This window comes from Netta rufina, assembly GCF_964035555.1.
Source record: "Netta rufina genome assembly, chromosome: 1".
NCBI lineage: Eukaryota > Metazoa > Chordata > Aves > Anseriformes > Anatidae > Netta > Netta rufina.
The window spans coordinates 23419366-23441183 of record NC_140123.1 but is presented as its reverse complement, the minus strand read 5'-3'; the positions used below and the strand labels follow the sequence as shown (position 1 = coordinate 23441183).

Genomic DNA, 21818 nt, shown 5'->3' with positions numbered 1-21818 from the left:
TGGTAAACTGCTACCAGTTAATTATTTTTCACCTAGAAACTTTGCTGGAAGCCTACAAAGTCTATTTAGACAATACTAAAGCAAATCAATATGAGCAATGACTAAAGATGATAGATGTTGACACAATACACATTTGTTTGCTAGCAGTTAAATGTTATGGCTCCAGTAGCTATTGTTGTATTTTAAAACTGTCATATTAGCAGAAAATATATCTCTTCACATAATTATGTACTGAATTATTGGAATTCATCAGTTACTGTTGCATTCTCTCAAAACATACAGCATCACTGTTTCATTGTGTAAAATCCATAAAGCACGCAGTCCTTTGTTTTGTTATGTGTCTTGTAGAATGTGAGAATAAATGCAGAGAGGAAGGCCTTTGCAAATATTAATGGCAAAGTAACTACCAGAGAAATTCTGCATTTTTAATAAGCATCATTCACAAAATGAATAAAGGAAAGAAATTCACTATTTCATTTGTTAACAGCAGCTAAGAACTTGACATCACCCAGTTCAAGACAATTTTTTAACTTAACATCAGGAATGCCATCTTTTCCTTATCTTGTCCAACTAATGTATATTTTTATGAATATTATCTCTGGAGACAAGTACACATCTTTGACAAAATTTGCATACTTGGAATGTACATTAGTACTCTTTTGAATTCCTTCATTCCTTCGTATTTGTTGTGACAAATGCTGTTATGTCTTGTCATATATGATATATGAGATGGTAGATATACATTGACTGAGTAAGTTCTAGACATTATCTTCCAGCAATTCCATGGTGGTCTTTAAAGTAGGCTTTTTCTTGTTTTTTTTGCTAATGGAATTACATTACATTTCTGAACTGAATCTTGCAATGTATTAAAAACATGAAATCCATCAGAAATCTATGATATGCAACTGTAGTTAGATAACAGTATACAGTCACCACACCTTGGGCAGGTTTTCCTTAACATTTGATACTGTACATTTTCTGCACCTATCTATCAGGCTGCAAGTCCTGTCTGAGTTTATGAAGAGTCTGGCAATAAAGTCAAATGGAGACAGATAAAGTCTTATGTCATAGAAACCTGGAGCCCCAGAAGGTTACAGATTATTTCTTATCTGGGCTTTTAAAAAGAAGGTTCTTATATATGACTACTACAAGCCTCAACAGGATTTTTGATCTGACACTCAACAGACCTCAGAACTCTTTTGTCTACATTTCCCTGTACATTTGCAATATTCACAAACACTAACAAACATAAAAGAAGAAAAAATAAATGACGTTTCCAATAAATACATTAAATGCAATTTCATAGTATATTGAGACAATTCAGCACCGTACCTGGAACACACTGAATCAAGTTGGCAATCATTGCACTGAAATGCGCTCTCATGTCCTTAAGGATTTCGACTTCTTTATCATTTTCAGCCTCCAGAAGCATGCGAGTCAGATCAACATACTCTAGGAACAAGGCTCCAAGGGCTAATGTATCTCTTTCTAAGGCTCCATTTGTACTAGCATAAAGCAAAGTTGTACATTAAAATAAAAACAGTGCAGTTATACTATACTTTCTGAAGAAAAACACAAGCATTCCTCCATATGTATTGCACAATTCTTCAAATAACAGTGACATAGTATTGTAAACACTGAAAATTATTTCACGTAAAGAGCAGTATTTATGATAAAGTAGTCCTACCTGTCACTTATGACACCAGCATCAGCAAGTAGCTCAAAAATTCGCAGTAACTGTAGTCTTAGTAGATCTCGTCGTTCTCGACGTTTCTTGTTCTTGAAATTTTAAAAAATACAACCATTTTTATATGCATAGATGCATAAATTAAAAACTAGTAACCTCAAAAATGTCTGTACAGTGGATATTTAAAAATTCTGGTTCAAGCATATTTTTCATGACAGATCTTGATTGCTTGCGTATTTCATAATAACAGCGTACTTATATATCAACACAGAAATAAATATGACCAAATTTGCCCAGCTGTCCTTAGACAAATTGCTAGCAGCTACCTTAGTCCTCACTGAAAGCATGGAAATGAAACGTTGGATAAAAATTATTTAATATTCAAGGTTTCTGTGCTATCTTCAGGTAGTAGGGATATTCATGTTAGCTTTACACCATGTACTCTGGCCACCAGAAGCATTCTAAAGTGCAGAACAGATATCCAGACCTTTAGAAAATATTTTAGTGGTTAACTACACTTGAACTTGGTAACGCTGAAGCTACATTATCACCCATAATCAAGCCAGCTCCTTGTAGACACCGCTCTAGTTCACTGCTCCTGTTTTGACTGCAATAGCTGTACACACAGTTAACATACTCTTCCAGCAGAACAGGACTGCACTGTTGTTAACTGGTTCATTGTATCTCATTATCTTCTAGAAACTGTCTTTTCTGTCATCTATCTTGCCCTGAAAGATGTGAATGCAACAAGGACTGCTCTTTGCTGAAGGGCTAAAATGACTTGTTTCTTTGTATCTTGCATCGCCACTAAGCAAAAATATGAGAGGTCAAGAAGCTGCAATTGCACTCAAAGAAATTTGCTGCCAGGACAAGAAAAGCTCAGAGAAAGCTTATGTTTTCCTCTTCAGAATGTAAGAATTACAGTACTGAATCAGATCAAAGGTTTATCTCATCTTGTACTAATGCCCTGTCAATGGCCAGTAGTAGATGCTTGGGATAGGAAAAGCAACACTTTCCCTGGTATTCTGTCCCAGACTGCAGCAATTTAGCCAATTTTTTAATCAAATCATTATGCCATTTGATTTGTCCTACTTACAGCCCTGGTTTGTTCTCTTTATACCTCAAAGGTTCCAGGAAGCACATGCAGAGAAAAAAAAAAACATTTTTTTTTGGTAATGTAATATTGAACAAGCACAGCTCTCTCCTGTACTACCATCAGAGCTGATGCTGTAACACTGCACCACGGCAAGCTCTGTGCCAGTCCCTCCATGGGGGATCTTGTGTAATGTCCATATTGGTTTTCCCCTGCAGTTCTTGGCTGTCTTGATAATTCTCTTTCTAGTCATGGCATATGTCAGTTCAGGGAAGTTATTTCTGGTGTGTTGGATACCTGCCTGCCCGCATGGAGGCCTGCCATGTTCTCTGTAGCTACCTGACCCGTACAATCACTCCTGGGTGGCACTGCTTGCAGGAAGGCGGCCCAATTCTTCATAGCAGGAGCAGTATGCGAATATTGTGGTTCCTTCTTCTCACATATCTCTACTGACATTTCCATGTGCTAAATTTGCTCTCAGAGCACACTGTAAGCATCTGTGTTCTCATGCTTCCTTTCCTGAGGGTGGACTGGATATGTATGCTTTCAGAAAAGGCCACGCAAGTCCAAGTTGTCTTCAAGGGTGCAAAAGGCAGAAAAGGAAGTGGCTGCTCTAACACATACATTAATCCACTTCTGCCCAGTATCAAAACAGGTGACCTTTAAATCAATGACTTCATAGGGATGGAAGGCACACAAAGAAATTGAGGTGCAAAGCAGCACAGAGAGGGAACAGTAGAAGATGTTTGCTGGACACAGAATTATTAAGAATTGTCTATGTAAAAACATGAATGAAGCTCCTGCAGAGTGATTTTTTTGTTTGTTTATTGCTACATTGGCCATAGTTGAGAACCTCTGTCTGCCTGTTGATTTAAGTTCTTCCTCTTCACCATTCTTTGCATGACTTTCGCATGGAAAACTATGACTGGGCAGACAATGACAACACACCAGGTCACCATTAGGGAACCTTACTGAAACTTCTGTGGAAGGCAGTGCAGTGAATACACAATTTGAAATTGCTGGAGAACCAGATAAACTAGCGTAGGCAGAGGACAGTAACAACTCAGAGCTTTCTGTATGCAGCCATGCAGACTTCTCAGCAGAACTGCATGGACACAATGGCTGTGTCTACGCTGGTAAACAGAGACAAGGACTGCTCGGGGCCCCAGAGTCAAGTGGCACAGATGGCCTCATATTCACATTGCTCCAGAAGACCCCAAGAAGGCTGGCTGTCCCCACGTTGCCCAGCAGGCCTCATGCAATGCTGCTCTGGCCCAAGGCACTGCTTTCTTATCACATACTGTGTGTCGTAATGCGAGGGCTGTGCTGTAGCCAGAGCAGTGCTTTTGTAACCTGGCTCTGAGGAAGGGAATGAGAAGCACTGCAGAGCAAAAGCAGCTGGGGTAGTTTGGAAGACTGTGTATAGTGGCTTGGTGCCTTGTGGGGCTTGTGCCTGGGAGTGAGCAACCTCCAGAGCTGTGAAAATAGAACAGAACAGCAGCTCAGGTCCAGTACTCCAGCTCTACTCATGGCTTTCTTCTGTAGCTGCATACACATCCTATGACTAAACTGCTTAGTGAGGAACCAGAGGTTTTTAAGACTAGTTTGAACAACATCTGTCAGGTATTACACAAGACTAGTTCATCCTCTTTCGGATGGATGGGATGATCTGTTGGAATCCCTTCTGGCACTGCTTTCTGTTGTAACAAAGGAAATGCTACAATGAAGGTGAAAATGCTGATGAATTGCTCTAGTTAACCTGCTGTGTTCACAATGAACAAATACAGACAACTAGAACTGAAACAGATGAATCTGCCTCTGAAGCAAATAAAAGCACATCTGACCACCACTGTGAGATGCGCTTGTAGCCCATTTGTGTTATATTTTTTTTTCAGATACTGGAAGTGGATTTCTCTATGAGGAGGTTACATATTTGACTGGAAATTTTTCCTTAGAATGGATTCTATATTGTACATTTTGTATCACTGAAAAAAATAAACTAACTTTTAATGTAATTATTTAAATTATGATCTTATAAACAGCTATTAAAATGCTTGTGGCACACAGATATTTACTTGTTACTTAGTTACTTAGAGGATCTTTGTTTTTCAAGGAGAAAAAAACCACTACTTGAAAATTCATTTTGCAGTTTAAAGAAACTAGTACATTTAATTTCCTCAGCTAACCTCTGGTCTTCTTTCAAGGGCTTCTTTCATTAGTGGGTGAAGTTCTTCTACTAATTCCCTAAATTAAAAAAAAAAGGTCATTAATGAAATCTATTTTCCTCTAACAAGCATCAGTATTAAATTTATTACATAAAAATTAATGTCTGAAGTGTAAACAAATATTCAAGTATATTTAAATTACAATAAAAGTAATGTATTTGAATTAGAAACAAATAATTGAGAATATGATAAATGAGTAAGTACCTGAAAACAAGAGAATTTGTTCTTCCAAATCCTAATACAAGTGATTCTGTTATTTCTATGCTTTCAAGTCTCATCAAAGGCACTAGTTGCTTTAGTAAGACTCCAACAGATGGAGTTCCAATAGCCTAAAATATATTAAGAAATCATTGACATTTCATTGTCAGCATCATCGATACTGAGTAAAAACATTTTTTTCTTTACAAAATAGCATTGTCCAAGAATCAACATGTAGTTTAAAAACATGCTGAAATGATTTTACTGTTACGGATATTAATACACCAGCTTAACTGCATGCCGGCTACCTCATAATCATCTCAATAAGGCCTAGCAAATATGTATATCTGAGGAATCCCCCCTTACTTTCATTCAGATTACCGTAATTTACTGAGTTTATTATTTCACTACTGCTCCTCTCAGGCTGCTGCTAGTTGAAACTGTATTTCATATAATATTCCTTCATGTCCAGCAGGCCTACAATGTATATTCAGAAATCTGCCTTATTGCTTAATAATGTTAAAAATCTACAAACTGAAAAAACTCTACAAACTCTACAAGTAAAGAAAGGGGTTGACATGCTAAAGTTAACTTCAAACACATCACATGCAGAATGTCTATACTTTGAATATACATCACCCGGAATGCAAAAAAAAAAATATATTTTGAAAATACCATAGCTTTTGCCAAATACTTATTGACACTTCATGTTAAACATATGTTATAGTTGTTAACTACATGCCTTAAGCTGTTTGTGTATAACAGAATATTCCCCCAACTGAAATACTTTCATCAGGATGTACTTTCATCACCACTGTTTCACACACCAATATAGTTTAAGGCTTTTCTAAATAAATACAGAATAATTTGCCTGAAGCAGGGTACATCACCTTATTATCATAGTTCACTGTTCCATCAGGAGTGGTAGCCATGATCTCTGGTGTTGAAGCACGCAAGTGCCCTGGGCTCATAATACTGGGCTTTGCTACTCCAAAACACAGAATAAGATAGTTTCTCCACAAAGTGACATAGTTGTCTCCACTGCTTGCTGTACTTGTTTTCTTTGCATTAACAGGAATACTATAATTTAAAAATTAAATCTAATTATAATTTAATTTAACAAAAATATTATAATTATTATTTTAAATAATATAAAATGATTAATATCATTAATTTAAATTATTGAAATTAGTTCCCAGTCTTAATTCCTCAGTATCTTGGAGGAATTGAATTCATTTATCAAAAGGGAATGAAATATGCTATTTAGCCATCCATTGCTATTGAACAGGACAAGTGTTGGATAGCAACTCTGCAGGTCTTACAGACTGAGACTGAAACTGGAGACTATTACAGTTTGTATTAAACTCATACAAATCCATAAAAAAGAAACTCCATGCAGATTTCCACTTACTTTGGATCCACAAGAGGCATTATCAGCTGTAGCCTAGTGAAAGCATAGGGCCAAGCATAGCTGAGAGCTGTAGGGCAATGTTTCGGTAAGTTCTCCTGTCTAAGAAAACTGAAGAGGCAGAGAACCCAAGGGTCTTTAACAGACTGTGCAAATATCCAGACATGGGAAGGACTTTTTACATCGTAATGGCTGTTTACTAGGACTGCATTCCACTCCACCAGCCACTGCAAGTCCACACTGTGTGTTAAGGGTATTGTTGTCTGTGGAGAGAAAAAAGTAAATCACAGTGACATTAATTTATTTCATGCTATGTTCCTCTTCAGTGCTTGTCTTTATTTTCCAGCTCCATGGCCATCTTCTGTTGGATTTTTTAGACCAATACTTTTATGCTTCTTGTCACATTGCCCTTTCACTCAGGAGGAGCTTTTTACAAATGCTGATAAGAGCTACCTCATTATTTCCCCTCTGGTTCCTCCTTAAAGCTCCTATCTACCATGACGGGCACAAAAACTTGCCCTTAAGCTCTACAACTATCTAATATGCTGACCAATAACATCTCATTGTTACTTTCTATTCTCCTTGCTGCCTACACCCACCCACTGTATCTTGTATAAGGCTGCAGTCTGTAATAGGTATAGACTGTCCTTATGTTCATCATCTGAACAGACAGACAGAGCCTTAGCCCATGATTAAGACTCCTACGTGCTATGACAGTATGATAAATACCAGTGCTATTAATTAATATTCTTGCAGGGCATTTGAATACGTGTGTAGGGAATTAAGAGGCTGAAGCAGGAGCTTGAACAGTTTTAATCCACTTTAAATCCTGCTTCCTTCAGTGGCAAATAGGGTTCTCATCATATCAACAGGCCATTTCTGCAGTGTAAGTTAGTATTTTCTCAGGAAAACAACTTTGTGGAATGAAACCTTAAACACGTGTATTTTGGCATCTTACTATTCAGTTATCAGACCTCAGACAGGATATAACAGTTGCATCCTCCATCCACTGTTACAAAAATAATCACTAAATTACCAGTCCCTGCTGTACTTGTCAGAAACAAGGTACACTGGCAACACGTGTGCTTTGCTATATTATTATTGCATAGAACTAAAGCACAAGATCCAAACCTATACCCAATAGAAACTGCAACACCCCTAAACAGATTCTGTTGTTTCAACTGAATTTCCTAATTCCTGGCTTACAGAGTCAGAATAGCTCTTGCTCGATCAGCATTTGATCCTACATCTTGTCTGTTTTCAGCTGTACAATGGCCTGATTTCACCCCTTCCTACCATGGGAAAGCTGCTGTTACAGCAGTCATGCGGTAAGGAATGATCGTTGCTTTAAATTTCATCAGGCTGAAAAGTGCCTCCAAGTTTCTGCTCTTTGGACAAATCTACTAATCTCTAAGTATGCAAAACAAGTTGCCCGATCTATCAGTTCTCCTGCCAATACTTTCTCATCTGAATTGCTTGTGGCTTCTCTACTTCCTCTAATGTTAGATCATTAGGCCCATGACAGAGCAAAAGCAGAGATTCACCTCACCTTTGAATTACTTAAGCTTATGCTTAGGTTTACAGACAGGGTCACTTCTCAGCATGCGTGAGAGTTAAAGGTTATTCCTTTCTGAACATCAGGACTGATGAGTGATTCAGTGAGCGAGTTCCAACCACTCCAAGCATTAGGTGGTGATGGAAATAAGATGTTCTCAATGGTTCTTTGAGATGCAGGATACAGGTTCAAAATTTAGGTAATTTTGATTATAACTTTGGTTATATATTATTTTTTTTCCTGTATGTAGTATCTTCTATATCCACAGAACGTTATTTTTTTCATGGAACAGATCATTTGGGATGTTGTGGAGACTTGGAACACTTGGGTAGATGGCTGGATCCTTAAAGCTGTGTGAGTCCTTTAATTTCTAGCAGCTGTATCTTTAGTATTTCATGTCTAGTATTTGTTATGCCCATGTGTTATGTAAGCACTAGCAGTAACAGTAAAGTAGTACTTACTGAATCTGAAACAGCCACATGAATAAAACTGTCAAGAATAGAAGAACTTAATTGATCCATGACATCGATCATAGGCCTGTCATCATCCTGCATAACAGAGAGAGCAGAAGTTAGCTGTTTTCCTTACCAGATTGTTTAATTTCTTCTTTTTCTGGTACATGAAATAGAGCTACCTAAAAACTGTGTCATGAATCTAAAATGGCTAAAAAATACATTGGTAATGATGGGTGCATTTTGTCTTTTTCATATTAATCTCAGAACCAAGTCCAGACTGTGGTTTGAAATTAAATTAATTTGTGATTATAGTTCACTGTTTACTGAGCAAAAACGCGTATCAGAAAATCCCCTATGACTTTGGATAGCTGGTATCAAAAGACTAAAAAAATTAGCTTACTGTTTATTAAAGCATTCCTTTGCTATGAACACACATATTTGTGTTCTTAGGCATTTAGATGGCTCACTGAGTTGTGACCATTGATACACATGAGTTTCAACACTTCTATACCCATAAAAAAGACTTAGAGGACTTTACTATACAAGGAAAATGTATGTGAATAATATTCTATGTGTTGTATGCTGTGCTTTTTTTCAGAATTACAGAAATTAGCTTCATTTCCAATAAAAGTTTATAATGCTGACGATACAGAAATGCTCCATTCAGCAAAAAGTATCTTTTACGTTCACATCATGCCAAGGGAAAGTATTAAGTTGCTGGATATGTTTCCATTCAAATTGAGCAAATTCTTGTACAGGGCAAATGTTATTAATGTTACATTGTCTAGCAAACCACAGAAAGGTTTGCAATGGTAAGGCAAATAGAACTGGTAAGCTTAGACCAAATGTTTTTCATAAAAACATTTATAAACTAAGTGTATACCTGCTGCACTGCATCAATTCTGTTAAAAGCAATGGTAATATTAGTTTTGAGCTTTTATCTTTCGAAAATATTAATTCAAAGTTCCAGAAAAGTAAAATCATACCTCTGCCTGGCCAAGTGCCAGGAACAAAGCACGGATCTCTCTGAGGATTAAAACAGCTAGTTTACGTGTGGCAACCTGAAAACTACACAGCAGAACCAGTGCAAATCCTTCAACGGCATGTAGGACATTAGAATAGGGGCTTCTTTCAGACTGTATCCTGTGGCTGGATCCATTTGGTATCAACTGTAGAATAATGTACGGGGAAAAAAATGAGCGTTCATGTTTGAAAATCAGATCTACGAGAAATATTCGACTTACTATGACATGTAAAGAACCAAAATGCAGAGGCCATGTAAATGCTAAGCAGGAGATAGAAAGCATTGCTTCAATCCACCAAGTTTTGTCACTTTTTCTTACCCTATTCCACAAAACCAGTCTATGGCCAGACCTCTCCATCTAATTTGCAATTCAGCTACCTGTTTTGTTCTATACTCCCCTAAAAAAATGAAGGGGTAAGTCAGACTGTGAAGACTTCATCCTTCTACTACAGACAGCAGGATCCTCAGGTCTTTCTTTGATCCTGTATCAGGCAGCCCTTTATCCTGGTAGGTGGTCTCTAGAACCTCTTACGAAAGAGAGCACCCCACAAGTACGGTGCAACAGTATTTACTGAAAAGTATGAATGGCTTTGCCTTTTTTATGTTTTTGTAGAACTACTATTACTTATTAACGAGGGTCCTCTGCAATATGAAGCAGACATCACGCTTGTGCAAAGGAAACAATTTCCAAGGTGATTGGGTAAGAAGATAAGAAGCCTGAAAAATCATCTCTCATAACGCAAGTATCTGTGGGACAGCACATATGGGAGGAGCAGAGCAAAGCTGTTCAGTTCCCAGGAACGTTAGTAACACATGAAGACAGCAGGCTGTTAGAAACAATCAGGGGGGTTGATGTTTTTGGATCAACCAAATGAAATGGCGACAGGAAAGGAAGATCCACTTCACTCTTCCCAGCATTCCTACTAGTACTATTGGTGTTTCAGTCCTGGGAAAATGTCCTTCTGCAACATCCTCATACAAATAATTCACTTTATATGCTTTTGTTGACATGCTTATTTCAGTTTGACATGCATTCTCTCATGTTGCTCAACAACAATAACATCTGCTGTCTTACACAAGGAAATAGCTGTCCTCAAAAGAGGGCTGAACTAATTACCTTAAAAAATATTACATAGTGAATTCTTCTCAGGTGAGTAAATACAAAACACATAGAACACAGCAACACCAGGGAACATAATTTCTGTCTTCAATTAGTACAAATGCGAGGACACAAATCTTCTAATTTCATACCTCTGAAGATCTGTTTTTTGCCTGTTCAGAAGCTTTTCCTGGAGTGTGTATTACAAGCTTCCATTGTGTGAGCAACTGTAGCAGTAACTTCAGTGAAGTGTCAAGAAGGGTGTGATGCATATCATTCACTTCACGTAGCAGGAAATTAGTAAAACCAAAGAGTACATCCTCTCGCCAGTCAACAAAGTCAACAAGTAGACCCTGAAGAGAATTCTGTGCAATGTGTCGAAGTTCATCGTCCATATGGATAGACAGCCTGTAAGCAAAAGTAAATGTCAGGTAATAAAAATCTAAGGACTGATTTTTGTGGTAATGAGCATATGTTTCTTAGCAAATTAACACTGACAGAAAATTCCCAGTGACAAGGTAAATTGCAACAATGCTATCATGGTTTTATTATTATTGACCACAATTAACATCCTTAACATGTTTTACTGTAATTCTTTATATAATGGTGCCTGAACACATTCATAGATTCAAAAGAAGTGTTTGCTCCACTCCTAAATTATCTTTAGTGTATAGAATTTGGCAACTTTGCTATTTCCCCAAAACCAAACCCAGTTTTGATTTACTCATAGAATCAGGAAACATTTCTATTTCATAATGATAATAAATGGCTAACAAATTAAGACTTAATTGCATAATTTATCTATTTATTTGCTTACTTTCAATGTAAAAATAAAAGAATCACAACACCTCTGCTGCCTAACAGCTTAAATGAACCTTTAGCCATGAAACGAATCACAATTATAAAAAGTAAATATTCAAAATAAATAAAACCAAGCATTTGAATTATAAAACTACTTTATGTTTTAATCAACTTAGGATAGGGAAATGGGAAAAACAGCCTAAAGATATTCCATGCTTTTAAAAAACCATCTGACACCCCTGAAGTCCTGAAATTTTAGATTTCAGATCCCATTTTCTAAATTTCATTTCCTTCTGTATTTGCATTGTGTTGAAATTCTTTGTCAACACAAAAATTTATATACTTTCTTTCAGCAAGAAAATTAACAGACTACTTCTGTGTTGGTAGCCTGGCAGAATAAAGGAAATTCAGATCAGTGTGTTCTGCAATTTCTGGTTCATTGCCTTTATGATGTATTTTGTTTTTATTACCCAAGAGACCATAATTTTCTGTTGTGTGTTAGCACTCATTTTCAGAGTATTTTATCTACATTTAATGGAGTAGCTGAAAATGAGGATGCATTGGAAACAAATGGATGGAAATCTAGGAGAAAAAAAGCACACCAGTCAAATGGAGTGGAACCAAGTTCCAGTCAGTTTGCAGTGTATGATGAGAAGCAGCTCAGAACAGATTTGGTCCATTACAGAAGCATAACTGGGAGGCAGGGGACTTCTCAGTTAAGTCAAAGGAAAGCGACTGCCAGGCAACTTCGCCTCCTGTGAATACGACTAAAAATAACTGTCATGCTTTAATAACCACATCTTTTTATATACATTTGGAAAAATGGTATTTTCTCGTGCTAGGAAAGGACCACTTTTGTCCCCTCTTTGGAATGCCATAAACAGAAAAACAAGCACGACCCCTGAGACTATGATTAAGCCATCCATGAAATGACTTCCACAACGACACAAATAATGGAAAAGAGGATACAAAAGACATACGTCTTTAAACCCAAGTTACTGTGCAATGGCACAGGGCACTATCTAATGAGATGAAATTCAAATTGAGCATGAGAATACATCTATGTACTACTATATGACAGGCAGCTTGAGGAAGCAAGAAAATGTTAGTTTGTTTTCTAGCACTTGAGTCTGTTAAAAGTAAAACCTAGCTTGGGATTTTGTAACGAATTGTTTAAGTGGGCAGGAAAGGGGCAAAATGTACAGCATACACTTGACATCTGCTTTATTGTCTATGATTTGAATGCAGCTGTCCTGGAAGAAAGTCTAGCTGCTGAGTTACAGATTCCTTCTAGAAACTGCCAAAAGACACATCTGTTGTGAGGATGAAAAATTAAAACCAAACTGTGAACAAAAGAACCCATTAACCCAAAGATGTTATTTTATCTTTAGTGAGAAGAAAATATTTAACCGCCTTCCATCCAAACAACACAGCCCTGCACAAATCCCTTGCAGAACAGCTTCTGAGGTTCTTTTCAAATAGGAAGTTAAAAGGGAGAGGTTGATATTTCACCTTTGCAAAATTTGTTGTCCTTGCACTGTTTTTTGTCTCAGAATCTAAACACCTCAGACCAAGAAAAGAAATAATATTGTACTAAGATTTACGGAATGCCTCCAGAACAGCAAAGGTTTATCTCCTAGAACTACTTTTTCCATAACTGGGAATAGTCAATCCTGACCCAAAAAAGCATGGGTATAGAGAATGCAGAAGCAGCTCTGGTGCTCAGGTGGTCTGGAGACTTACATTAAGATTAGGGTAGGTGTTACTTCCTTAAACAGTTTATTTCCTCCTTCTCTGAAACAATATTTTTGCAGACTGTTTTGTGTCCACACTATCTTAGATTAAACAGATCTAATCCTTTCAAGCTTCCTTTGTGGGTGATGTTTTTAAAACCACTCATTTTCTTTCTTATGACAGAAAGCTGGTTAAAATACTGGGTGAAAGGGAAACACATCCTTTTTCATTTTCCTAATGCAGGATTCTTGTAACTATCTAATGTGGTATCTGCATAATTTGATAATTTAAAACAACCCACAAATGATTTATGGCATAGGATGTAAACAGAAGGAAATCAAGCCTGCCATGGAGCACAGCACACCTACCCTTGGATGCAGTTTTGGCTTGTTTGGCTGTCTGTGCTCTTTACTGCTAGCAGAATTAATTGTTTCATTGCTTCAGCATATCACTGGGAATTGGCAGTTCATAAAGCAGAAAAAACTGCTTTTGCATTCAGTCCTCTGACTCCCACATCTGCCAGTCCTCACAGACGTTTCAAAAGCAAGAACAGAGTGAGAAAGATTGCTTTGCCACAGTTACCTGACAACAAAATGTTGCTAGGACCCCGTGGCTTGATTTATCACCATAATCTACTTATAAGATAAGCGCAGGCTGGAATCTTTGACTTGGATACCAGAACTGAAATGTAACAGATCTTTCTGTACTGACCAGTACCTCTTAACGTAATTATTTGGCACTAAGTCACTGATCTGATGTCCTGAAACATAACTGTTTTAGCAGCCATGTGTGTTCTAGACCACCTTCTTCAGTGAAGTGTATTTAGATAAATTCAATGCACCCCAAACAGGAAGGATAAGAAATTAAAATGTATAATTTTATTTATTTTCTGTCTTATAAAAATAATTTTAATTAAAATTATTATTAACAAAAAATATTTGGAAACATATCACATATAGCATTTCTGTTTTACTAAAAAGATATGTGGGAATCATAAATCAAAACTAAATGTGTATCTCCTTGTTTTTCCACAACACCAAATAGGTGTTCTCTCTCTTCTCTTAATTAGCATGCTACAATGGTTAAAAAAGTAGTAAATAGTGAGTATCATACAGAACAGTGAATATCTTCTAACCTACATACTGATGAAAAAGACTTGTAGATGATGTATCTACTCCTTTACAAAATTAGGAGTCAATGCTATAAACACAATGCTACAAACACACTGCCTGTAAAAAGATGCTAGAACTTCTGTGTCTTATCCATTAATAACAGATTACTTTTTATATCTATATGGCTTTGTCTGAGAAAACACTACACACTCTGTGTCTCACTTTTTCATTCTGTATCCCCGAGCAGTTGTTTAATGTTTGAACAGCTTACCTTGCCAGCAAGTCGATCAACTCAAGTTTTGACATTCCATCAGGAAGCAATCGAGGAATAGCAGCAACACATGTTCTGAACAGATCGATTTTTGGTTTTCTCTCACCGCTGGAAGTTTAAAACAGAATTTTGACTAAGCTTAACAAGTGTCTGTATTAAAGGATCCACCTACAGTTTTTCAGAGAAGGGATGGACAATATGGAGTGCCAGAGGCCTTATAAGAGCATCACAACAGAAAGCTAATCACTAACAATGAGCTAAGAAGGGAACTGATGTTGAATAAATTATTTTTATCTTGACATTTTCCATGCATATTTATACACAGTATTTGCACAGTACTTGAAAAGTCCATTATTACTGACTCAGTTTCTTGTCTTTGGCAGGTATATCAAGATGGAGTTATAACATAGGAAGACTCCTCCATCGAGATCAGCCTTTGCATAATGCAAGCTTCAGATAAAGTAATGAATAAAAAGCTGGAATGTTCCCCATCACAATGAAGCTATAGTTCATAAACTGCATAAAGTAAATAGCAAATACATATGAGGCCCACATAACAGAATATCCAACTGTTGCCCACAGCAGGGCACATACCTGTGGAAACCCTGCAGCATCCATGATTACAATGAGAAAGAAGTGTAATTTAGATGTAGGTATGGCCAGAGCATTTCTGTTGATCCCTGGCAGAGATAGCAGCCCTGTAGCAATCACTATCAGCTAAAATACTTTTCAGTAGCCCAAGGCTGCTACAATCTCTGGAATGGTTTAACTGCTCCTGAACAGCCTGAAAAAGTGGCTGAATTTAAAGTTCAGTATGAACCAAAAACTAGGTTGGGACTCCTTAAGTTTTCTAAAAGTAGTGCAAGTTTCAGCTGCTGGTTATTTTCACGACAGATGCTGTCCTGACTTGTTTCCTGTATTTTTCTAAGAATGAAGATTAAAGAAGTTCTTGTGACAGACCCCAGAATAATTCTTTGCTTGTTTGTTATCTCACTGATCAATACAGAATCACAAAATGGTTTGGGTTGGAAGGCCAACTTAAAGCCCACCCAGTTCCCCCACCCTGCCATGGGCAGGGACACCTCCCACCACACCAGGTTGCCCAAAGCCCCATCCAGCCTGGCCTTGAGCACCTCCAGGGATGGGGCATCCACAGCTTCTCTGGGCAGCCTGTGCCAGGGCCTCACCACCCTCTGAGGGAAGAATTTATTTCAAATGTCTAATCTAAATCTACCTTCTTTTAGTTTATATTACTCCTTGTCCTATCTATACTCTTCCTGATAAAGAGTCCTTCTCCTAGGTTACCTGATTATCTAGTATAAAAAGGAAATAACCAAAGCATAACAGCATTTCAAATTGTACAGTCTTTCCTACAATATTTTTAACTATTAGCCTGTAATATGCTTTGGAAGAATCAAAAGAGCAAGGTCCCCTTTAAAGAACCTACTAAACACATGCAGAGAAAGACTGTTCTTGCTTTTATATGCTTACAATCAAATTAGAAAGGAATGGGGAAAAAAGGGAGACATCAAGAAGCACTGTAAACTACTTAATCCCATGCTGAAATTCAGTGAGAAAACAGAGAATTAATTTGGTTTTCCTGCTCACCAGTCCAGTGCCCTGCTTACTACATAACTCTGTTTCTCCAGCTAACAGAGAACATTGCATTTGGATAGCAAACTTTTGTGTTCAATACTAAGAGAAAGCCTGAATGCAGTACCATCTTACAAGTCTAAAATAAGATTTATAGAGTATTACTTTTTATTCACTGAAGTAATATGTACAGAAAAGGCATAAACAGACACTAAACTTACTTAATTCAAAGATTAAAGACAGTTTTGTAGTCTTACTTGGATACCGTTCTTTCTCTTAACATTCCTATATACTTATCAGCTTGGATATGTATTATGTTAATTAAATGGTATGATGATATCACTTTAATCTATTAATTTAAATTGTACAATGAGGGAGAACAATCTCCTCAATGAATTATCTGTATCTGATTATACCTACATCTTGTACCCTAACAGACAAAGCAATGTACCCTAGCAGATAGAACTTGAAAGGTGTTAGCAACTGAGCTGAAAAAGTGTAAAATACAACATCCCATCTGACAGCTTGGTTATAAACAAACATTAACAAAGTTATAAACAATTATAGTTCATTATAGTTCACTGTAACAGTGAACTACTACCGCTAACAACAATAAGAGTTGCATTAATCACTACTGCAAAATATCATACTTTTATAGTTGTAAAAAACAAAGTGCTATCAGTAATTTTATCTGCCTGAAAACAAATGAGTCTTCCTTGCTGACTTGAAGTGGAAAGTGAACTTTGCAGAGTTTCCTTATTATCAGTCCCCAGAGGTTGTAAACAGTTTGTGCAATTAAAATGAAGGCATGTAAAATAATAGTCTGTTATGAAGGCAAGTGAGTAATTATTTATAAATATAAAATCTGTGGGTGTTCTGTGGCTTATCAGCTGCACAGAAGAGCAGCAGGAGAAGATCCAAGTCTGAGGCTCAAGTTCCCATCTTATCTGAGCTACATGGCACAGCACGCAAAGTGTCTGGCAAGGGGGGGCTCACACGGCTCTGCAGGCAGCTCTGGCTGGCTCAGGATTCAACAGGACGAGCTCTGGATGAAGACCAGTAGCTGTCCTCAGCTGGAAGCCTGTATTTCCATACCAGCAGTATGACATTTCAGCTAGGTATTGTCAGCACAAATCTTTGAAGTACTGGTAAGAACAGGTTTGTGTGTTAGAAAATGGATGTTTTATTCTGACTACATACTTGAATCTAGTTATAACCAGTATTGAGATTCATATCCCAGTGGAGAGTGCAAAGAACACTCCTTGGGATTTCAGTAAGACTCTTCACGGTGGCATTTACTACATCAACCATAAATGGATCAGTCATTAAACACAGAACTATGTCTAATGCTGCCAAATAAAATTGCAGAATCTGTATACTTTAAAATGTTATGACTATTCACTGCTTAGCTACATCCCGCTGATCCTTATTTTGTTATTAAAAAATATCACTATGATATTCAGTTTATACAATACCATTAACTATACATAAGTAGGACAAAAGCCATAACTATAAAATACAGATAAATGTAGTGTTGCATATGTATTAAAAGCCCATATATGTTGTACATTTGTTAAAGCCCGTAAGAACTCAAAATAAATTGGTAACTCTAGTGAAGCACAAAGTTCTGTGAATAAAAATGGTTACATAAAAAAAATATATTGCCTTCTCTAGTTCTTATGCACAATGCAGTTTTTAAAAGGGATATTTTAAAAGTTGATAGTAGCATCTAATGATGTTATTCATGACGTGATTTTAGATTAAGACTCATATCAAAGTATCTCAGATATTATTTTTTTCTATGGAAGAACAAGTAAAAATGGTTTCTAATGTGTTTCTCCTTTCTCCTCTCTATATTAACTAAGTTACAGATCATCTGGATATAAAATTGTGCTGCTTACAACACAAAAATACAGTAACACATCCAAATCTTCCAACCTTACAGTCTTTCTGTCTCTGACAAAAGTAACTACCAAACCAAAAGACTTCCTGAAATTTAAAACTCACAAGTCTAATTATCCTCTGATTCTAAAAATAAACAGCACTTCGGTGATGCCAAGAAACCATAGAGAGGACATTTACAGCTAAGATTAAGCACTTCTTGTATAAGTGCTCTAGGTTTTACTATGCAATTATCTTTTGGAAATGTGATTTTCAAAATTCACTTTCCTGCCTCTGCCAACAGCCTGGATACCCCAAATTAATATGAAATCTGGCTGTGAATACTAAGCGATATACCAGGTAGTATTTTAAGAAAAATATGAAATATTACTATGAAATAGTAATGTTGATATTTAATATAAATAAATTAAAACAAGCTAAAGACACAAAGAGTTTATAATCTCATCTAGATAGAGCAACAAGCAAGGGCAAAGTAAAGGCATTAAAACACAGAGATTTTATCAGCTGGAAATTGATAGTTGAATTTGGCCAGTCATTCATCATACTAAAAATCTACCTCATTAGAACCCTCTCCTGGAAACTTCCCTTATTATTCATTTTGGATGAGAGTGCGAAATGCTGCTGTTGAACACTGGTTGAGACATATACTGGTTTGAGTCCGTTCCAGTGGAATACTCCTTAAATTCAAGACTGTTACCATAAAATGACTTGGGTTTTAATGAAGATATAATTTTAATTACAGGCATGAATAGCAATGGTAATTTTGAAAGTTCATTTACTATTAACAGGGATTTACAGAATTTCTGCTTTCATTTTGAACTTCAGTGATGCAAAGATACCCTGAAACTGTTCTGAGCATAGATTGCTAGGCACAGACTACGAAATCCCACCACAGACTTTGAAATTCTACCATCTAAACATTCATAATGTTCACCCATAGATTTTGGCCATATTGAGAGAGTCAGTTCAATTCCAAACACTGCAAGATACAGAGAAGTACACTTGGCTTGTCATAAACAGTTTTCAGTGTACATACTACATAAGCTAACTGCTCCTGTTTCTTGCTATTTCTCTCGTAACTCAAGATACACAGAAATAGATCAAAAGTTCTAAAATCACATCTCAGTATGTTATGGGATTTACTGTTCTTTAACACTCACGTGATCATGTCTTCAGGTTCTTTGTTAAGCATCTGTATGTTGGTTAGCATCATGCACCGCCCCACTTCCTTGTCAAGATGTCTGAGTATGTTGTCCACAGCTTTTCTTACTTGAGAATAATATAATGACATACCTGCAATAATATGCGTTTTATATAATTTGCAATATATGTAGATATTTATATTTTGAAAAAGAAAGCTGCTCACTCAAGCTGGACTGCATGAATTAAGACCAATGTTTTACTTATGATATAGCATACTCCACTATACTGATTCAGAGATGGAATAGGTCACCCTCTCCAAAAACAATGCTATTGTACATAAAAATAGTCCAAGTAATACAAATATATATTTCCCAGAGGAAAAAATGAAAGATATCCAGTCAAAATATGTCCATACATAGTCAAATGAAGCTACACAGTTTGCAAAGCTATATATTTGGTGACTTTTCATGACAGAAGTAAAAGCTCTGATCTACTATCAAGGTTTAAAAGTTACAGGCAAAGAAAAAAAGAATCTGAATGAGCTCTCCTAAAATCTATTTGGTATGGAAATTAATGTCATAACATTTTATGTAAAATACAACATTAGACATACAGATTTACTGCAGCTGATGAAAATCAAATACTTCAGAAATAAAACTCGAATTATCACTTCTTCCAAATTCATCAAAGGCTAAAATTTTAATTTTCTTAATGAAATTTTAGATATTAACACCAAACAAGATATTTTATTCATCTATTCTCTAGTCAATTCTTTCCCTATTTAATAAAAACAACATAAGTTTGAACTTCAAAATGACATCACTTCTCAGATGTGAGATGATTAAAAATTCAATGGCAGAGTAGAAGGCAAAAGAAAATACAGGAACTATCTAGCTTAATCTTATATGGTGCACCTGGAAATGAGAATATTATATTATAAAATAATAAAGAATTCACTAATGAAGTATAAGAAATCAAGAGGGTAAATATTTATTATCGAATGTTCCCTACTGTAATGAGGAGTAACTAAAATGAACTGAATTAACACCACTACTAACTACTATGTCTGTTGTACATTTCAAAAGCATGGGTCTTATGTTTCTATACTTTCATTTTCTCCTATTTCCTTTTCTGCCAGCAAAACCAGCCACCTTCAGCACATGATACACATGCTCTTTTCCTTCAGTAGGGGATTCTCTCTACATCGACTGAAAAGAAAGATTTTTTTTTTTGGTTCTTTCAACTTACACAGTTCACTTCTGCTTTATTTCACATTTAAAAGTTTCTGTCATTTTGAAAATTTCATTTGGTGTGCAATACACACAGAAACTAAAATAGGGATACAAAAAGAATCTGTGCTGGTTTTCAAAGCTGGTGTGTTTTCAGAGCACGGGCGCTGTTTCAAATAAGCTGAATATCCATGAATAAACACAGATATCCAGCACTAGAAGAAGCTAATTCTCAACTACCTGTGTCCTTAACCCTAAAGAAAACAGGGTTGCTACTACTTAAGTGTCTAATGACTTGTCCTGAAAATAATTTTGAGTCCTAAAAAAATAAAAAAGTACTTGTCAAACTGACCTATTTCATTAAAACACACCATAAATGTTTACAATAAAGAAATCAACTGAATACTTAACAATATCAAATTATCCTGCTCAGGTACTAAAGACTTTTTTACATTCAGTCTAATGCAAGTTTCATTCTCTTACCTATCATTTTAGCTTCCTCCTCTGTAAGAGTTTTGCTCAAGTATGTTTTCTTTACTCTGAGAGTGTTTCCAGAGGGAAGGACAGCTCCAGTCACTGGCATAGGAGGTTCACCATCTTTTTGCTGCAAGCTATCAGCAATTACCAAGAAAGCTCTCAGGCCAATATTCATTCTCTGTAAAGTTCAGAAGACGAATGAGTATTATAATCAAATAATCATATTTTACTCATACTCAGTAAATATTATAGAATATATATACAATATATAGAGTATTTTTGATTTCCCAAGAATGTATTCCAAAACTGAGAGATGATACTAATAACAATCTTCTAGACCTACATTTACATTGATTACAGGCAAGTTCTTAAAACACTGAAGTCTACATACAACAAAAATTAGCCCTATTATTTCATTGTCTTTGGACTTAGATTGTTGTTGAGAAATAGTAAAATTTCAAATATTGATACATAAAGAGGCTATTGGATTACATCCATTTCCTGTAAGCTTTATATGTGTTAAATTTAATTTTCAAAATTGTAAGCAAATAAATTAATTTCAAAATATTTATTCATTATTTATCAACTCTTTTTTTAATTTTTCAAATGTCTGATTGTTTTATGTAGGGAAAGCTCTAGGAAGCTGACTCATGACGCTACGAGTGGAGCTTTATATGGTCAAATCTTCAATTTTTCTTGCATCATGTACTCTTTCTCTGTAAAGCTGTTTTGAAAAACATGGAAATTGTTACAGAAAATTTATTTTTATATTAAAATAGTTGAACACATTACATATATCAACAACACAGTGA

General features: G+C 36.1%; 1 protein-coding gene across 5 annotated transcripts in view; it reads right to left on the bottom strand.

Moving 5' to 3' along the window:
* Positions 1 to 21818, bottom strand: part of FRY (FRY microtubule binding protein) — a 188120-nt gene that overhangs the window by 75313 nt on the left and 90989 nt on the right. For all 5 annotated transcript variants that reach the window (XM_084288656.1, XM_084288657.1, XM_084288658.1 and 2 more), the window contains 12 exons: positions 21013 to 21184; positions 19318 to 19450; positions 14663 to 14770; positions 10897 to 11152; positions 9608 to 9790; positions 8628 to 8714; positions 6615 to 6874; positions 6094 to 6283; positions 5210 to 5334; positions 4967 to 5024; positions 1688 to 1779; positions 1333 to 1505 (listed from right to left, as the gene is read on the bottom strand). In XM_084288656.1, coding sequence (XP_084144782.1) covers positions 1333 to 1505; positions 1688 to 1779; positions 4967 to 5024; positions 5210 to 5334; positions 6094 to 6283; positions 6615 to 6874; positions 8628 to 8714; positions 9608 to 9790; positions 10897 to 11152; positions 14663 to 14770; positions 19318 to 19450; positions 21013 to 21184 — 1837 coding nt within the window. The remainder of the gene's footprint in view (positions 1 to 1332; positions 1506 to 1687; positions 1780 to 4966; positions 5025 to 5209; positions 5335 to 6093; positions 6284 to 6614; positions 6875 to 8627; positions 8715 to 9607; positions 9791 to 10896; positions 11153 to 14662; positions 14771 to 19317; positions 19451 to 21012; positions 21185 to 21818) is intronic.